This window comes from Danio rerio, chromosome 1 (genome assembly GCF_052040795.2).
Source record: "Danio rerio strain M-AB ecotype USA chromosome 1, GRCz13ab, whole genome shotgun sequence".
Lineage (NCBI taxonomy): Eukaryota > Metazoa > Chordata > Actinopteri > Cypriniformes > Danionidae > Danio > Danio rerio.
In genome coordinates this window covers 31876959-31895948 of record NC_141021.1, presented here as the reverse complement: position 1 = coordinate 31895948, position 18990 = coordinate 31876959, and the positions used below count along the sequence as shown (strand labels likewise).

The window sequence follows — 18990 nt, the reverse complement described above, 5'->3', positions numbered from 1 at the left end:
GCTGATGCTTTTGCAAACAGTAATGTAGTGAGGCTGTGCTGGTTTTCTGTAATCCAGTTGGAACATATGCTCTCTTAGACCATCAACGAAAGCAAGGAGGAGCAGAGTGTTTTAGGGTCCTAGAATGGCATGGTGGTAGTCCAATCTGATGTCTTTGACTTCTTCTCCTCCTCTTCCACCACCACTGTGGTGTCTTTGACTTCTTCTTCGTTCTCCTCCCCCAACACCACTTGGGTGTCCTTGACCTCTTCTTCTACTTCTCTTCCTCCTCTCCTTCTTCTCTTCTACCGCAACCACTCTGGTGTTTTTGACCTCTTCTTCTACTTCCCTTCCTACTCTTCCTCTTCTTCTTTTTCTTCCTCCTCGTCTTCTTCTTCTCCTGTTCCACCTCCACTGGTGTCTTTGGCTGTTTCTCAATACAAGTACCCAAAGTTCTGGCTTGCGTCCTTAAAAGTTCAGAATTGGAAAAGCGAAGTACAGAGGACGCGAAGACCCATGCTGGGTACTTCTTCAAATGGAACAGCAGTGTACTTTATAACATCACTTACCTCTCCATGGATTCATCGGTTTCACTGTGCATTAAAAATAAAATGATTCCATTAATATTATAAATGTAGATTTTTGATTTAAGAAAATGTAAACATAAATCACTGTAAATGTGAATTTAATTTTCTAAAGATAGCACAAGACGTGCTATATTTAGAAATACACTGCAGATTTGAGTTTAAAGCAACTATATTCTCGCCTGAAAAACTCTTAAAACTTAAATTTGTAACACAACAAACGAGCATTTTAAAACTGTGCGGGTTTTCTCCCCGCCATTAGCATTTGCTGGTTACGCTGCAATGCATTCAGGGACACCTGTGCTTTGTAAGTTCCCACAAGTCACCTCTCGAAGCATCCTTGGAAAAAGGGGCAGAGCTAGCACACATCCGGGATTTTTATCTGTACTTGGCAAAATGTCAACTTTAAACTGGAATAGTACTTCGGTGACGTTTGATGACATTTCACGAGGACACAAGGTCGCAAGTACAGACAAGAATGCATATTGAGATACAGCCGATGATCTCTTTTTCTTCTTCTACTCCTCCTCTTCCACCACCACTCTGACCTTTTCTTCTTCTCTTCTTCCTCTACCGCCACCACTCTGGTGCTTTTGACCTCTTCTTCTTCTTCCTCCTCTTTTCTTTCTCCTTTTCCACCACCACTCTGGGGTCCTTGACCTCTTCGCTTTCCTTCTCTCCTTCTGCTCTTCTGCCACCACTCTGGTGTCTTTGACTTCTTATTTTTCGTCTTCTCTTTTCTCCCTCGTCCTCCTCTTCTTCTTCTCTTTAGCCACCACTGGTGTCTTTTATCTCTTCTTCTCTTACTTCTCCTTTTCCAGCACCACTCTGATGTCCTTGATCTCCTCTTCTTCGTCTTTTCCCCCCTCTCCTTCGTTTTCTTCTTCCTCTTCTTTTTCTTCTTCCTTCTCCTTTTCTCCTCTTGTGCCACCACTCTAATGTCTTTGACTTCTTCTTTGTCCTCCTCCTTCATCACCACTTATGTTTCCTTTACCTCTTCTTCTTCTTCTTCCCTCCTCCTCTCCTTCTTATTCTCTTTTTCCTCAACCACTCTGGTGTCTTTTACCTCTTTTTCTTATTCCTCTTTTTTTTTTCCTATTCCACCACTCGGGTGTCTCTGACCTCTTCTTCTCTTTTTCCTCTTCTGCCATCACTTTGGTGTTTTTGACCTCTTCTTCTTCCTCCTTCTCATTTTCTTCTCTTTCTCATTTCCACTACCACTCTGGTGTCCTTGACCTCTTCTCTTCCTTCTCCTCCACCACCACTCTGGCATCCTTGACCTTTTTTTGTTCTTGTTCTTTTTCCTCTCTCTTCTCCTCTTTCTCCACCTCTCTGGTGTCTTTGACCTCTTCTACTTTTTTTCCTTCTTCTTCTTTGTGTGCTAACTAAGCTCAATCTGATACATTTGTGTGTAGTTTTGCAGTAACAGTTCACAAAATACAGCTTGTGTCAAAGAAGTTTTTTCAAAAAGGGCATTATGGTTTTGAAATTTTGGTTTAAAAAGTATTCAAAAAATTTTGTACTTAGGTATTGCAAGTAGTTTATTTAAAAATCTACACGTGCCCCAAATTGTACAAAGAGATTATGCGTGGGATTACGTGTACGCAGTGTTTCATACATCTGATTTTTTTACTGCGTACACACAGTGACAGCTTTTTACGTATGCAATGTTTTAGTATGAATTCAACGCAAGTCTTCGTACATGAGGCCCCTGGTCCTCTCTCGTCTTCCACTGCTGTCTCTCCTCCTTTTAAATATTTGTGTGTGTGTGTGTGTGTGTGTGTGTATGTACTTACTTTGTACACTTATTTTGATATGTCTGAGAAAATTAATATAAGCACCTCAGCTCGCAAAATGTAGTTGGTGTATTTTTCATGTAAAAATTTTCAAAATGTTCAGCTTTATATGTTACAATTTAATATTAAATAAATCACATAATCAGTAGCTCAAAGTCGCTGATTAGGAAAGAGGACAAAAATATGTTTTATCCCTTGATCTAGCATTGTCTGGTAAGATAGAACACAGTTTCGGGTTTGATGTTGTGGCTACAGTAGTCTATGATGCTCTCTAGCCTCTTGAGATAAAACGAAATGTGTTTTCTTCCTCTCACAGACCCTGATCCAGAAGTGTGCCTGCAGTCATTGAGGCTCCTTCAGTCTTTAATACTGGAAAGAGAAATCATGCCTGGCATGGCTACTGACTTTCGACGCTCTTTCCCCCTCAGTCGTATCAACCATCTAGTTTCAAGCTGCCATCCCACTCTCAAACAAACAGCCCAGGAGACACTGGAAGATCTGGTTAGTTTTACAAACTCCCAAACTACATTCACAGAGAAGGAGCAGTGTTTGGATTAAAAAGGGCAGTCTAGGTTTAATTTAGACTCTATGGGTCTAGATTAGATTACTTGTCCATGCCATGACAGTTGCCCATGTTCCTGGTGTAATCAACCAAAGAAACCTAATAAGGGATTTTCAACAAAACTGAAGCAATTTTAAGCTTCTTTTGTTGACAAATAACCAGTTTTCAATCTACTTATATTGTATAAAGTCTTTTCCATGTTGGTACATTATCTTTCAGGTTATACACAAAAAGTTTTTTTTTTCTTTAATCTGATAATCAGATAAGTTCATCTGTACATCTTAAAAAACTTTACTTTAAATTGCATAATACTGTTGTGTATATAATATTGGTGAAATTAGGTAATTCTTTCGAAATAAAGCTAAGGTCATAAAACATTTTATGAGACATGAACATAGGGTCTTTGATAGAGAAGACAAAAAATTATACCATTGATTTTTGATAAGATACTTTTTTACTATGGTGAAAGTAGGTATCTCTAGTCCCCTTGTCAGTACACATTTTATCACTACAAATAGAGGCTATATTTGTAAAAATGTTCATACTTGCGCAAAAATGAATAAATAATTAAAAAAACCAAACTACTGCTAATCAAAGAGCCCTTATTGTGCATTATAAATGGTCGTATTTTGGTTTTGGGGGTTTCCAACAACATGCTGATATGCATACAATGCCAAAAAACACTTTTATTTTTACAAAATATGCATTTTTGTTTACCTAATTAACCCAAAGACTTCCATATGATTTATTTTGCAATTCATTTTTTCTCAACTCCTTTGCATGACACTAATCTGTGGTGATTGTTCTGATGATCCAGTTGGTTCAGTGCAAGGAGAAATTCATTAAATCAATGCAGTAAACACCAGCATACACTGTAAAAAATTCTTATCTACTATTTACTTAAAAATCATGTAGTTTTCAAGACTTGATTTTTTTCAGCAAAACCTACTTGAATAAATCAGGTGAAAATTTGTTAATTTTTTTGAGTGATAGATGATGATTTTAATATTATTAGTCAAAAGTTCTTTTCTAATTTAAGCCAATCAACCACAATTTACTCATATTTATTCATCAAAATTACTCAATCATAAAATAAAAAATATATAATTTATATTGAAATACATACACATTGCATTTTTTTGGTTGCATTGACAACAAAACGGTTTGTTATGTTAAACAAATCTATTAAGAATTTACTGAAGTTTTAAGTTCTGAAAAAAGTGATTTATCCACACTGTTAGCCCTTACCAGGCTTTTATACAGTATAATACTGGCAACTCTGTTGCCAGCTACTCACTGTAATGGTTTGGTTACAGTGAGTAACAGGCACCAGTGTTGACAGTGAATTAATGTAATTAAACCATAACAGTGACTAACTGGCAACAGTGTTGCCAGTTAATTACTGTAACTTAACCATTAGAGTGAGTAGCTGGCAACAGTGCTTTCAGTTACTGTAATAGAGCAGTAGCAGCAACTAACTGGAAACTGCTTACAGTTACTTACTGTACTATAGTGTTACAACTCACAGCATCATACTGCATACACATTAATGGTATGTCATTTAGAGTTATTGTAGTGTTACTATAAATCAGTATTCTGAAGTGGTATTAAATTAGAAAGCATATAAATTCTTCAGACACATGTATTTTATTGTTTTGACAGCAAACACACCTGATCAAACTAATTGAGGCTTATTAGAAGTCTACAGGTAATGTTGAAGCAGAGTGAGAACTAAACTCTGCTGGCTGCAGCCCTCCAGGAACGGAGTTTGACAACATTTAAGCAACTGCCTACATTTATCACATATCTAATAAAAAAAAACAATATAAATTAATTAATTAACAAACTCCATCCAAAGCAAAAAAAAATGTAAAATTGTTCAGCACTAATCCTCATGTTTTTCCAAACCTGTAGTAATAATAAAAAAATAAACAAATAACCTGATTTATCAATTTATTACTTGACTTCTGATATACAAGGCTACAATAATATAAGGTTAAAGACAAAGTTTTTTTAAGTTTCAAATAATTGTAAAAAAATTTGCATATCAAAATTATACACACACATACTTTAAAATAATTATAAAAACAAAACTCAAATAAATTCGGCAACACAGAGAGTCTAAAGTATCCAATCTTATTATTATTTACTTAAAGAGCCCCTATTATACATGAATTAGGGTAATATTTTGGTTGTAAGGGTCTCTAACAACAGTTTAATATGCATGCAAGGTCAAAAAACGCTTGCATGGTCTTATAATCTGCATTTATTTTTAGCTAATTATCCCAGCGACTCCCATTTGAATCGTTCAGTGATTCATTTGTTCCCAAACCCCTCCTTAGCACGAAGCTAATCTGCATTGATTGGCCTGATGACAGCCTACTGCGATTGGTTAACACTGACAACCTTCAGCACGAGACAGAGTGAAATGTCCAGCAGCTAATCAACAATATAGAAGTAGTCAGAGTGCAAACACGCTTTATAGTGTAAGGCGTGAATTTTGGCTGCCAGTGGGTGAATGTAAATACAGACGATGGACTTGAAAATACAGACGAGTAACTATTTTATTGAGCAAAAACTCTAAGAACTGGCGAGGAGATCAACACACACACACACACACACACACACACACACACACACACACACACATTACCTTCCTCCACAGAGGACACAACACCAAAACATTCAAAAACAGAGAATGCACTTTCGGGTTGGGGCGGTGTGATCGCCGTTCGCCTAGAGCACCAGTTCAGCTTGCTGGGTGCAATTTAGACAACTCACCTCGAACCTGAGTTGAACTATTTTGAAACTTCACCGTTGCATGTGTGTAGGAACAGCTGATGATCCGTAAACAAAGCAGCATGCGTCGCGTTTTCAATGTGGCTTTACACGCAATATGAGAATATAGCGAGTTAACCTGATACAGTACTCGCGGTTACAAGTAACAAAACACAACTAAAGACAGAATTTGCTAGCTACAGTAAAAGAGGCAACAATTTTAATCACATATACTTACACTTGTGATATGGAGGAAGAAACTGATTCATGATTCACTGATCCATGTTCTGACATAGTCCCTTCCATCAGTTCTCTTTTCTGGTCCTTCCTTTAACAAACGGCCGATGAAGTCTTTGTTGTAAGCATGTAGTTTCCAGAAGCATTGCACTAGGCTGGGCTATATTGCTGAGATATTTTTTGCTAAAATAAACCTCAATCACTGACTCTTCAAAGTTTCATCTTTGGGTAGAGACTGTCAATAATATCCATCTGCACAGCATGACTTTATTCGACTGGCGTCTGTGTGTGTGTATGGCTTTTTTTTTTGTGTTAGTGGACGGGGCTGCAAGTTTCAAATCTCCCGGGTTTGCCCGCGCAACTACTTGTGTTTCGTAGCTGCGCCATCGCAAAAAACCTAATGAATCGTTATCAAGACGACTCATTTGAAGCATTATGAGTTGACTCTTTTATAGATGAATCAACAGTTTTAAACACTGTACACTTACAGATTTAAGCCTTAGCTGGATATTTCACTTCACTTAGAGCTGTGTTACACACTACATGGAAGGTCATTTTCAAAAACCCATAATATGGGCTCTTTAAAATTGTTTAAGAAAACAAACATTTCTATTGTCCTTAGGAATTCACAGTTGGAAACACAGCTCTGAAAAATACTTAGCAACAAATTAACAACCTGGGACCTGAGAGTAGAGGTTTGTGAATCCCTGTGATGATTCTTGTGCACGTCAGCTCACTAACTGAGGAGATTAGAATTTAATGGTTTTTATGTGTATAAATTCTGTTTTTTTTTTGCCAAAAAGAATGTACATTTGGAAATAAGCAATATCCAATGAATAAATATACTTAAATGAAAGTATTGTAAGAAGTTTATAAGGAGAGGCTAATTAGCTAACAATGTAGCCTTCAAGTACACAGTTCAAGATAACAACAATATAAGTCAATACACAGACTTACAAACCCTAAAAAACATTTGAACACATTTTACTTACTCATTGTAGATTTATGGATTAAAACATCAGACTCTGCATCTGAACTGCTAAACAGAGAATGGAGCTGTCACCGGCTCGGTCCCAGTCATTCCCCTCGCTGGCCAGCAGAGGTCATCATCACCGGACTATTGACATTACGTTATCTTCACACCATTCAGACACTGATTGCTGCACACCTGACACAGATAACCTGATTGCACTCACACGCATATAAGCAGCTCTCACACTCTCTTCAGTGCGAAGTCTTGTTCTGCCTTGCTGACATTACTGAGCGTTATTCATCCTTGCCTGATCTCCTGTTGCTAACCCGGACTGTTCCTTGACCTTGCCTTGCCTGCCGCCTGTCTAGAACCTTGCTTTGTATTACCGTCTTTGATCCCAGCCGCCTGCCTCTGACCCATGCCTGCTACACCGACTTATGATTGCCAGCCGCCAGCCTATCGACCTTATAAGCCTGTGTTTCATGTGAGTTCGCACACCAGTATCTACTGTGTGCTTATTATTAAACTGTGTTTAATAAACTTACTGCAAATGGATCCCTCTGTGTCACACCCTTCGTAACAATAGCACTCAGAAGTAAACAAATTAAACACCTGGCTCCCTTTAAGGGCCAACATATTCTAAAAACTTTTTTTTACAATTTTGTTTTTGAAAAAAGACAGACATCCTGTGTATGTGTCAATGTCTAAATCCATTGTTTTTTGCATTAAGATAAATACAATATTCTATATAGCACCATAAAGCATCAGAGTAGATGAGACAGTATTGGTGGAACAGTATTTTACCATTTATTGTCACAGTTACTACCTGTAATGGCTACATAAAGTTAATTACTGTTATTCATTCTTTGCACTACACAATTTCATACAAATCCTACTCATTTTTCAGTAAAATACTGTTTCCTGTTATTACAGCAAAACACTGGCTATTTTACAGTTATTTACTGCATAATCTACTGTAAGAGTTAACAGTGCATGTAATGGAAAAAATGTTCATTCAAACTTTCTTTTGTAAGTAGGAATAGTCACATTTTAGACAAAATCTGACAAAATTGTATACCACATAAAATGGTACTGAAATTTTACCAAAAGGTTGAAGCAGTGGATTTGTGTCTGAACCTAATATAAGGTTGTTTTTGGCTGATTTTAATTTAGGGAATATTTTTATAAATCCAGTTCAGCATTTCTAAAAAGATTTTCCAAGCCAGCTATGCCTCACTCATCCTCCAAGACAATGCAGAATTACTTGTGGTTGGTCATCCAACAAGGCAGCAGTTGTCTGTGCACCCGCAGTCTCACACTGTAAAACAAACATTACATTTATTATTATGCAATTATACATTTCATGGGTTTAAGGCTTCCTTACAATAGTTTTTATGCAAAGACATGAGGAAATAAACCATTTGTATCTCTCTGAAGAGTAATTCTCCAAAATGTTTAATGTCCAAAATGCTAAATGACATAAAATCAAGTATTTTGACTAAGAATTGACAGGGTGTTTTCAAAATGTATACTAGTAAAAAAAGAAGAAAAAAAAGATTTATGAAAAAAAACATGTTCATACAAGGAATAGTGCATTCAACAATGTAGTGATTGTGCTATATTTTTGGTTTTTGTAAAAAATGCAAAAATATTAAATGCCATTTTCTGAAAACTATGTATTTTAGCTGGTTTAAGACACTTAAATTGTACTCCTGGATAAGCTCTTCTTTTTTATACAAATTGGCCAGCAACAGAAGACAACAGCTCTTGTCATCTCTGATTTCATTTAAAAAATGAAGAAAGCAAATATTAGTATTTACAGTATTATTTATAAATGCATAATTAATGTAGGCTTTTGAGTTTTCAGAAGGCAGTATGTTGTAGAGGTTTTACAATCATAAAAATAGTTATTTGTTAAGTTTGTAGAATATTATTCATTATACATTTTATTACTATGTTATAAACATGAAACTGACTTTGTTTAAACAAAGAAACACAATGCCCCATATAGAAATTTAATATGGCAAATTATATATGACTTCACACATACAAAATCTATAAAAGCTATTGAATAGCTAAGAGGTATAGCTAATAAGCTAGTATTACAAAGAGGCCTGTTGTTCTTCCACCCTGTTGGCTGATCACTACTGTTCAAAATTGCAACGTAAAATATTTGTACAATTTTAATATATAATTCACAGTGAACATACAAACAAATCAAATATGGTTGGGTGGTTAAAAATATCAGTGTAAATCTAAGCTCCTGAACAAGCTATTGAGTTACATGAGCTAAAATAAAAAAACTGTCAATGCTTACCTCTTAACATGCTCACTGTTGGTCTGCTCCTTCAAAATGTTGTCTGATCACTGGCATTGTTGAGATTGTGCAAACATCTGAATCAAACATCTCAATCAAATCCATATCATTGAGTCAATTCACTTGAGATAAACAAAGCCTTTTTTTTTTAGCTTAATTTAATAGTCAAATCAAGCCTAATAATTGCACCAGTTTGGTTCAAGAAATAATTGAAATTTATATCTTCATTTTATTAGTGAAATGTTCTCAATATCTTATAATAAATCCAGAATGTCATTTTTTTAAAGATCATTTTTTAAAGAAAATATGCACATTATTTTTAATGATCACATCAGTTCTTGAATGAAACTTACAAGCCTCAAGAAATATGTCTTTGACTATCAGACTATAGGTCTGCATTCCCACAGCTGTAGATTTCTTGCGGCGTGGTAATACTTTTCTGAATAAAACCCGGTACTGGTCGGTAACTCTGGTGTCATTTGATTGGGAGTGGGTGGTCTAACAATATAATGCTCCCGAGTCCCGACATTAATTCGGAGCAGCATATCTGATAGCTGTGATTTCCTCATTCTTATTGAGCATCGGTAAAGCCAGCGCTCACGACTGTTACACATGATAAAAGCATGGACCAGCGCTTTCTGCACATGCATTTTTCTGTGCGTGAATCATCTGCAAAACGGTCCTCAGAGCAGGCATTACCAACATGTAGGGGGGTCGCGATTTTGATTTTTAATCGAAATCGATCTAAATTTATGCTCAATTTCGATTATCGAATCAAAAAATAGAATCGTCGATGCTGCCACGCCCCCATGTCACGTCAGCTTGGCTTGCCAAGCGGGAAAAAAACAGGCTTGTTGAAGTGCTTGTTAAACTGCAGAAGCAGGAGACCTGTCGACAGAACTTAAACCCTCTCCTCTTTCAATGAAGTCGCCGGTGTGTAAGCATTTTGGATTTCCAGTGAGTTATGTTGACAACGTTTGTGTTGTCGACAAAAAAAAAAAACACAGTTTTGCAAGCTCTGCTATGTACGTATTACGTACGGTTCGTCCGATAGACAACACCGGCATCGCGATCCCCTGCCCGCCGCCGTTGCAAATCCGCTCGAGAAAAGAACACACTCAGGCCCTGTTTACACTGTCTTTGTTTTTAAATGGCATTTTAGAACGACAACAATTTGACATACACAGTGGCGTGTAGCATTTCTGAGCAGCCCTCCTTCCTCTCTACCTCTGAAAATGCACATCACGTGACCACACAGACACAGATGCACTCACAGCCATTCGCTCGAGACAGCAGGTCCAGGCAGTCAGAGGACTGCTTCAATCTTTCACTCATTTGTACTTAGTCATTTTAGCGCACACCTCAGATACTGTTGGCTGGTTCCTGTTGGTTGTGCGTCTTTTTTACCGACGCCAATATAACAACACAGATCACTGCCTATTCACGAGTCCCGCAGAAAACGTGATTGACAGGTGGCAATTATGTGTGTATCTTGCCTTTATTTATTTACTGTATGATTTGTTTATGGGTAAAACAAAAACCATCCAGGTCAGGTAGTTTAAACGGTAGGCAACAAATAATTAATTGGTCATTAGTTAATTAATTATTCATAATCGAAAATCGAATTGAATCGTGCCTTTAGAATCGAAAATGTAATCGAATCAGGATTTGGACACCCATTGTCCACCCTTGACACCCATTCCAACATGGTAGAGCAAAATGAAGATGTGCTGTCCTTCAGCTTGCTTTAGAAAATGGTCAGTTTACTGTTAGGGGAACAACATAAGGCAAGTTTGATATATGGGAGACTTTTTCATGCGTCATAGACGTAAATGAAAAAAAAAACTTTGCGTAATGTGATAATACCTTAAAGTTTTACCCTTTAGCAGTCACAAGACTGAAACACACTCATGTTTATCATAAAGGGGCAAACAAAACTTACATTTAGCCTACAATTCTTGCACAACATAAAGTTTTATCTATTATCTGTCACTTTTGGTAGTACCCAATTTAAACCTGAGATTTTGGAAACCAGATCTAAATTTAGCAGGAACGGTCCAGTGGGGTAGAAGACAGGTCGGGTCGGGCAGTGGGTGAATATACGGCAGAGGCTGAATATATGGCAGGAGCAGTCGGGTGTGGAATAAAATCTTACAGGAGATCTTACATGCAGATTCCTTATGCAGACCTCTAGTTCAAGCAAGAGATAATCAATGTCTTGTTGTCCGTTAAAGGATTTTAAATGCACAGCATGGAGGCAAAGAGCCACCCAAAGTGCAGCCTCCATATGAAAGACAAGAAACATGCTCATATACAATGTGCTTGTGTTTCAAGCAGCGGTGTCCAAACTCTGTTCTGGTGGGACGATGACCTCCAAAGTTGAGCTCCAACCACAATTAGACAATAATAGCAACACACGAAACATACTGTATTGAGCAAAGCATGCTTGACTTGACAGCTTGACTGAAGGATAGATTCACACAAAAGATGGCATCCAATAGTCCAGGGAGAGGCAGAAAGGCAAACTAAAGGGTCAGTCAGTGTAGGGAGCTTGACACAGGCAGGCAGGGAAGGGAACAAATGACCTGAAGACCTGACTGGAACCAGCAGGGTAAGGAGCCCTTGGTGCACCGGCCACAAAAAACCCAGGAATTGCCAATCTATGGAAAATCCTTATAGCTTAGGATTACAGAAGATTAAACTCCTTTCATTTGATTCAACAGGATTAATAAAAACATGACCATAAAAACATTATTTATCTGAGTTTGTCGTTTTATCATTTTCCTGATAATGTATGTAGTGACACAACGCCTTTCCCATTGCTTATTAGTGTCGTTTTACAATGTTTAAAATGTAATATGAATTTTGTTTATTAACAGCATGTTTTGTAGAATTGTAGCAATGTAAAACAAGTGCACAGCTGTAAAACAAGATTAAAATTGCTGATGTGCAGAGAGCAGTTTGAAACTGAAAAGGTTGCATCTCTAAATTAATGTTAGCAGCAGCATCTCAATTTAAGAAAAAAAACGGTCAAAATTGCAATTTATTGCTTTATAGTTTTCTGTAAACTTAAGACACTTGTTGAGTAGTTTGTGAACATAGTCCTGCATGAAGCCTTACGGCACTGACCACTGGCACACGTAATCTCCTTTATTGAACAATCTAAAAAAGCAACATACATATAACAAATGAGTCACGCATGTGTCAATACCGCCGCCATACTGGTAAAGGGCTCCCAGGAGGGGGAAGTGTAACTCGAGAAACTGACCACCGATGCAGGAGGTGGAAGAAAATAATGATTTTCTTCATTATTTTAGCGTGAGCACCTACAGGTTATTGCTGATGAGTGTAACTCCCTTGTTCACTATACTTTACATTTAACCATAGCACTGGTTTGTGTTGTTTTTTTACTTTTTAAGGGTAGTAGCCTAACTTTTTTTACTTTAAAAAATATTTACATAGTTTTAACTGTAAGCACAGTCACATTGAAAAAAGGAGCAGATAATATTAAATATTCTATAAATATCACAATTTATTTTCAGAAATAAACCTTTTTTTTTAACTGTGCAGAGCTGTAGCTGAATAACGCCATTCTATATATTCTACTGTATTTACATGCTGGTCATGGAGGTACTTGAAGAGACAATACTCTCTGAGGTGGTACTTGTTGTAAAACGTTTGAGTACCACTGCTATAAGACACTTTCAACACTTAAAAGTGTCTAAAAACATTGTAAACAAATTGCATACACATTATCCCATATGTGTTCTGTGGCTTGATTTTATATTTCTGTGACTTGTAAAATTGCATCATATATAGTAAGAAACAAACACAATTTTCTGAAAGGTTAAGGTTACATCTTTATTATCTTTGATCACTTTTTATGGCCCCATGTGGAGTCAGTTATCAGTAGAACAAGGCTAACCCTACAAGACGAGAAAGAGTCGATGACAAAAGAGGTCTTGACACAGGTTAGGGAGAAAGCGGAGGTTTGACTGGTGCCAGTTATAAAATCTCTTTTGGATTAAGTCGTCAAACAGAAATTTTTTTTTTTAAATAAGCTCTTAAACCCCTGTTGACATCCCTTCTCAGAACTATGTGTTCTCTACAGCAAAAGAAATATGCATTTAAATAATGATCACTTTTACTCTGTCACCAGGTTGGTCAAAATCAGAAGCTTGTAGAATTCAGAATTGCTTGTCACTTAACTGCCGACTGGAAAGTGGGACAGATGCTTATATATATATATATATATATATATATATATATATATATATATATATATATATATATATATATATATATATATATATATACGAAATGATATTGTGACTGTCATCCAATCAGCCTGGTCCATTTCCTGTGTGAGTAGCATATAAGGAAAAAATAAAACAATCATAGTGGATTATGAAGATTATTAGCTAGTGTAGTCAAATGAAAGAATATAGGGCCAGATATACACTGACACCCGGAGGTGGGAGGAGGGACTTGCTTAGTGATAAACAAATAGAGGATTTGCTTGAATCCACCTTTAGATGCCCTCTGAAATTAAAGCCTAGGCCCCCCATTCAGCCCCACTCACACCTCCATACCACCACCTGGCTGTGGGTTCAGCCTGTCTAGGAGGAAGAGCCTGAGTTGCTCTTGTCCTCGCGGGTAACAGGGATGGTGCGATCTCCACGGCCAGCATCTATGCCACTTGTCTTGGGTCCACAAAGAGTGAGCAGGCCATCAGCAGACAGTGTGCAGGTGATAGCAGACTGGTCCACATTGGAAGGCAGGCGGTAGCGGCGATGGAACTCACGGGAGATGTAGCCATGATCATCCTGTGCAGCCAACCAACAGAAACGCTTAAAAACGAATGTAAAAGGTAACACCTATTTACAGTTTAAGCCCATTTGAGATGTTACTAACTCTTCACTTTATTAGAGATTACCTGAGAAAATTTTAAATACTACACATCAAGGCGCACCTGGTTTCTATCTGCAAAGCTCTTTTTTTACTTTAATAAATTATGTTCAGGATTAACTCTGCTAAATGAATATAATGAGGAATACATTTGTAAATAATAAAGTATTGTAAAAAAAAAAATTGAGAAGTAGCCTTCATTTCTTTTTTTTTTGTCAAAACTTTAGCTCTAAAGAAAGCCTAAATTGGTCTGAACTTCACAAATTAGTTCAGTTTACTTTTGGATCAATATAGTTTTATTCCTGATTAGAACAACATGAACCTGCTTAGCCCAGAACCTATGAAAAAGTGGCTTAAGAGATTTGGAATATAAATAAAAAAGAGAAGAATAAAATCTAAAGTGAGACAAAAACAGATATAGATACAGTATGAGGTGATAGTGTTGTTATATATTATGTTATACATTTTGTTGTTAATTTGTTCTGAATCATTTAAATAATGATTAAAGTTGAAATAATTGTAAAGGGCTTTTTTTTTCTTTGTAAAAAGGCACACTCCTTGTGTCATATACATTTCAGATCATTCAAGTTCCTCAGAATGTGATTTACTTGTTTTATTTGCATAATAGTTGCTTGAATTCAATAGAACACTCAGCTGCATTAGAATCAGGGGTGCTAGGCATGTGGGCTCAGGACGCTAGGGGAACCAAAACACTATATTTTTATTTCTTTTTTATATTTAGAAATTTGAAATGTAGAACTTTTATACTTAGAAGTACATTGATTTATTTGTAGCACTTTACAATAACAGTACATAAATAATGATGTGTTTTTATTATATTAACTAAACATTACTTTATTATGGGCTTATGATTTGTTAATGCATGCGCTAAGCATGAACTAACTTTAACTTCAACATGAGTCACAAGAGTTCATGTGTGAACAACAACTACCTCAATCACTTTTTAGTACAAGATTGTTTGTCTATTAATGTGTTAATTACTCCATTAGTTTACGCTTAATTTAACCATTATGAACTCATGATATGCTAATTTATAATTATATCATGCCTATACTCGGAGGGGCACATTATTATTAACCCATTCTTATCTACTCATGAACTCCTTATGCATGTCCGTCTAGCGTGTTTACACTAAATAACAAAAGAAAACGTTTGTCAACATCAACAGTTTAAACACAGGAGTTCATGAGGAGTTAAGGATGAGTTAATGGTGATGTGCCCCTCCAAGTAAAGTCATGACATAATTATACATTAACAAATTTAATTTTAAATTTAGCTTAAACTTAAATGTTAATTAATACATTAATTAACAACATGTACTAACAAGTAATGGTGGTCGTTATTTACTCAAACTCATATGACTTGTCATTAACAATAGTTTATGATTAGCACATGCCTTATCATTAATTCATAATAATGTAATGTTAGTTTACATATTAGTACATCTATATTCATGTACTGTTATCATAAATTGTTCCTGATTTATTCACACTCTGCTTTATTATTTTAAGTCATTTCACATCCAGTAATTCAAAATACTGTAATTCTTCCGGTGCTATTAACACACGGAGCACTCACACTAGTTAAACAAACGAGAACTGAGTGGTCAAATGCACTCATGCACGGTTCAGATGACCTAGTGTGACATGGATGTCAGTATATTCTGCACTATTTTGGCGAACAGATAGTTATAAAAATCTTTGTTTGCACATCTTTGCCTGAAGAGTCAAATATGAACAAAGCAATATTACAATATACAACAAGGAATGAGGGGTCGTCACAACAGAATGAACCAGCATTTGCTTTACGCAGTGGATCCTGCAATGGAGCAGACAATTTAGCTTACCCAATTCACCCATAGCGCATGTCTTTGGATTGTGGGGTAAAACAGAGCACCCGTAGGAAACCCACGTGAACACATAGAGAACATGCACACTCCACACAGAAATGCCAAATGACCCAGCCAGGGTGGGAATCCGCGACCTTCTTGCTGTGAGGCAATTGTGCAACCCACTGCATCACTGTGACGCCATGAATTCCTTAACTGTTATGTACTAATGATCTGTGAGCTCACCTGTCTTTCTCCATGCTTGCCCTGGATCTCCACATAGTCATCTGTCACCTTGACACTGAGCTCATCAGGAGAGAAATGTTTCACATCCAGATAAACTGTAAATTTTTCTCTGTCAGACCTCACCTGGAGAAATAGTAAGCAAAAGAGAAAAAGTGTTGGACATCAACTTTAAAACAGCTTATTTTAGAGCATATAATTGGAGGTAAATCCAAAACTTCTTGCTGGTGATTTGGTTAAATTTCAATAAAGTTTGTCATTAGATGGATTAAATGTACTTAAATTTCTAAATATTTGTTTATAGCACTGTATCTGTCAGCTTTGTTAGTTTGCACAATTTAGTCTGAATTTGAATCTTGTCCATTATCTTGCTTCATTTTTATGATTCACTTCAATTTCATTTCTGAAGGAAAAACTTTAAGGATTCTTATACTTTAATTTTTTTAGTATATGAATCCCCCCAGACCCCCGCACACACAACCTTCACCCCGCTCCCGCATAGTGGTTTTCAGCATCATTTAAGTTAGTAAATCAAAATATTCTCTCAATTAGCAATAAAGTATTTCAATACCTCAGAGACACCTGAGTTGGAGGAGTCCAGGATGTTGCGGAAGAGTGAGTGTCGATAGTAAGGGCTGACAGTTGAAGTGGTGAAGGGGAATAGGTCATAATCGAACAGGCCTTCTCCAAAGAACTGATCAAAGAGTCGGGTGGGGTAGCCCAGTGTGCGTCTGAACCAAGGGTGTTGGATCGCAATATCCATAATGTCAGACCTGGTAACTCCTTACTGTAACTTATTGCACCTGATGAACAAAAGATGTGAACTGAACGCAAGTAGGAGGCTAATAGAGGCTAGTACAGTACAAAGATCCCCAAATGATGTGTGCCGGCCTTAGTGGAGGCAGAGCCCTGGTTATATACCTGTGCTGCAGAAAGAGGGGCTTACAAATGGATCTCTCTGGAATGGCATTATCTCATGGTGGGAACAGTGTTGTCAGCAGAATCAGTGGGGTGGATTCTGACCTGAGAATGACAGTCTAGCACTGAATGGCTCAGACAATACTCTTGTGGCCAACTATCACCGGAAAATAAGTGCCTGCCAAAACAAACCAGACCAGATGAAGCTACATGGCTGTAGAACGTCAGTATTTAATGTGTTGTGGCCACTTGGTTCACCAGATTTAAGAGCTAATTATTTAAAATATCACAGATAATCAGACGCCTTTTTTTTTCTTGACTGAAAAGCTTAGACTGGAAAATTCTTTGAAAAAGTTTGCACTACAGAAAATAAATACATAACATCCTGCACTGAATGCACACTATTAATAGAAAAGAGAGCATTATTGTAGGAAATGTATTGTATATGTACATTCTGTGCATTTCACAATTTTATGTTGAAAAGCATATAAATCTGGATTTATTGGATCAAACTATTATAAACATATAATACTGTAAAATAGTCATTACAGTTTGAATAACTACATATGCATAGGCTGAAACTATTTACCAATGCAAGTTTCTCTGAAGATCGTTTATTGCCATATTAAAAATGACACTTTAAGGACAAATTAGGAGTAATAAGATTTATTGTTTTGCCATACTTACTGAACTGTTATTCAAAACTGCTGTTTTGAAGTCATTATGTTAATTAGCTTACCACACTAAATAAATATATTCCATGCATGTGATTAAGCTAAGTAGGAGATCTGCCCAAATCAAATTTATTATCACAAAACATTCATTCATTTATTTTATTTTCGGCTAAGTCCCTTTATTAATCAGGGGTCGCCACAGTGGAATGAACTGCCAATTTATCCAGCATATATTTTACACAGCAGATGCCCTTTTAGCTGTAACCCATCACTGGGAAACACCCAAATACTCATTCACACACATGCACTACAAACATATTTAGCTTAGTCAACTCACCTATAGCGCATGTCTTTGGACTGTGGGGGAAACCGGAGCAGCTGCAGGAAACCCATGCCAACACAGGGAGAACATGCAAACTCCACACAGAAATGCCAACTGACACAGCCGAGGCTCTAACAAGTGACCTTCTTGCGTTATTACCCACTGTGCCACTGTGTCGCCAAGTTTTTTATTTATTCGTTTTTGGCAACAGTAAGACAATAAAAAGTTTCTTTACATGGCTGCCAATAGACTGAAATGTGTTTAACCAGAAAAACTTTAAGGATCTTAGGCAGTATCACCAAAGGAATTAAAATATTTGATCAAAGCAGTGAAGGAAAAACCCTCAATTTAATGCTTACAAGATGAACTTATGAAATAGAAAAACATTTCAAGGGCTATAAAAACTTTAGGCTTGATGGGGTGGCGTAGTGGGTAGCGCTGTCACCTCACAGCAAGGTCGCTGGTTTGAACCTCGACTCGGTCAGTTGACTTTTCTGTGGCATTTGCATGTTCTCCTGGCATCCGTGTGGGTTTCCTCCGGGTGCTCCGGTTTCCCCAACACGTCCAAAGACATGCAGTACAGGTGAATTGGGGTAAGCTAAAATTGTCTGTATGTATGTGTGTGAATGAGTGTATGGGTATTTCCCAGTGATGAATGATTGAGGGAATAAAAACTATACTAGCATGGACATCATGCCAGGACACTGCTGACATTAAAGCTGACTATAATACGCTAACATTTATTTAAAAAAAAAGGAAATGTATTATGGATTGATTTGTCCATGCTGCAGCTTTGTGGACCCATGTATCATTGTACCCCTTAGGGAATGGAAGCAGAAGAACATCATCT

At 36.9% G+C, this 18990-nt stretch overlaps 2 protein-coding genes across 11 annotated transcripts in view; one reads left to right on the top strand and one right to left on the bottom strand.

Moving 5' to 3' along the window:
- hsf2bp (heat shock transcription factor 2 binding protein) overlaps positions 1–11980 on the top strand; it is a 44431-nt gene extending 32451 nt beyond the window's left edge. For 4 of the 10 annotated variants that reach the window (XM_087236191.1, XM_087236195.1, XM_087236194.1 and 1 more), the window contains 2 exons: positions 2676–2860; positions 11561–11980. In XM_087236191.1, coding sequence (XP_087092317.1) covers positions 2676–2860; positions 11561–11596 — 221 coding nt within the window. In that variant the 3' untranslated portion in view covers positions 11597–11980. 10 annotated transcript variants of the gene reach the window in all.
- A 1565-nt stretch (positions 11981–13545) lies between these two features.
- cryaa (crystallin, alpha A) lies at positions 13546–17094 on the bottom strand. The gene is given in 3 exon segments (NM_152950.3): positions 13546–14052; positions 16230–16352; positions 16798–17094. Coding segments are annotated over 3 exon segments (522 nt in total). The 5' UTR covers positions 16990–17094; the 3' UTR covers positions 13546–13845.
- Between the last annotated feature and the right edge of the window lie 1896 nt (positions 17095–18990).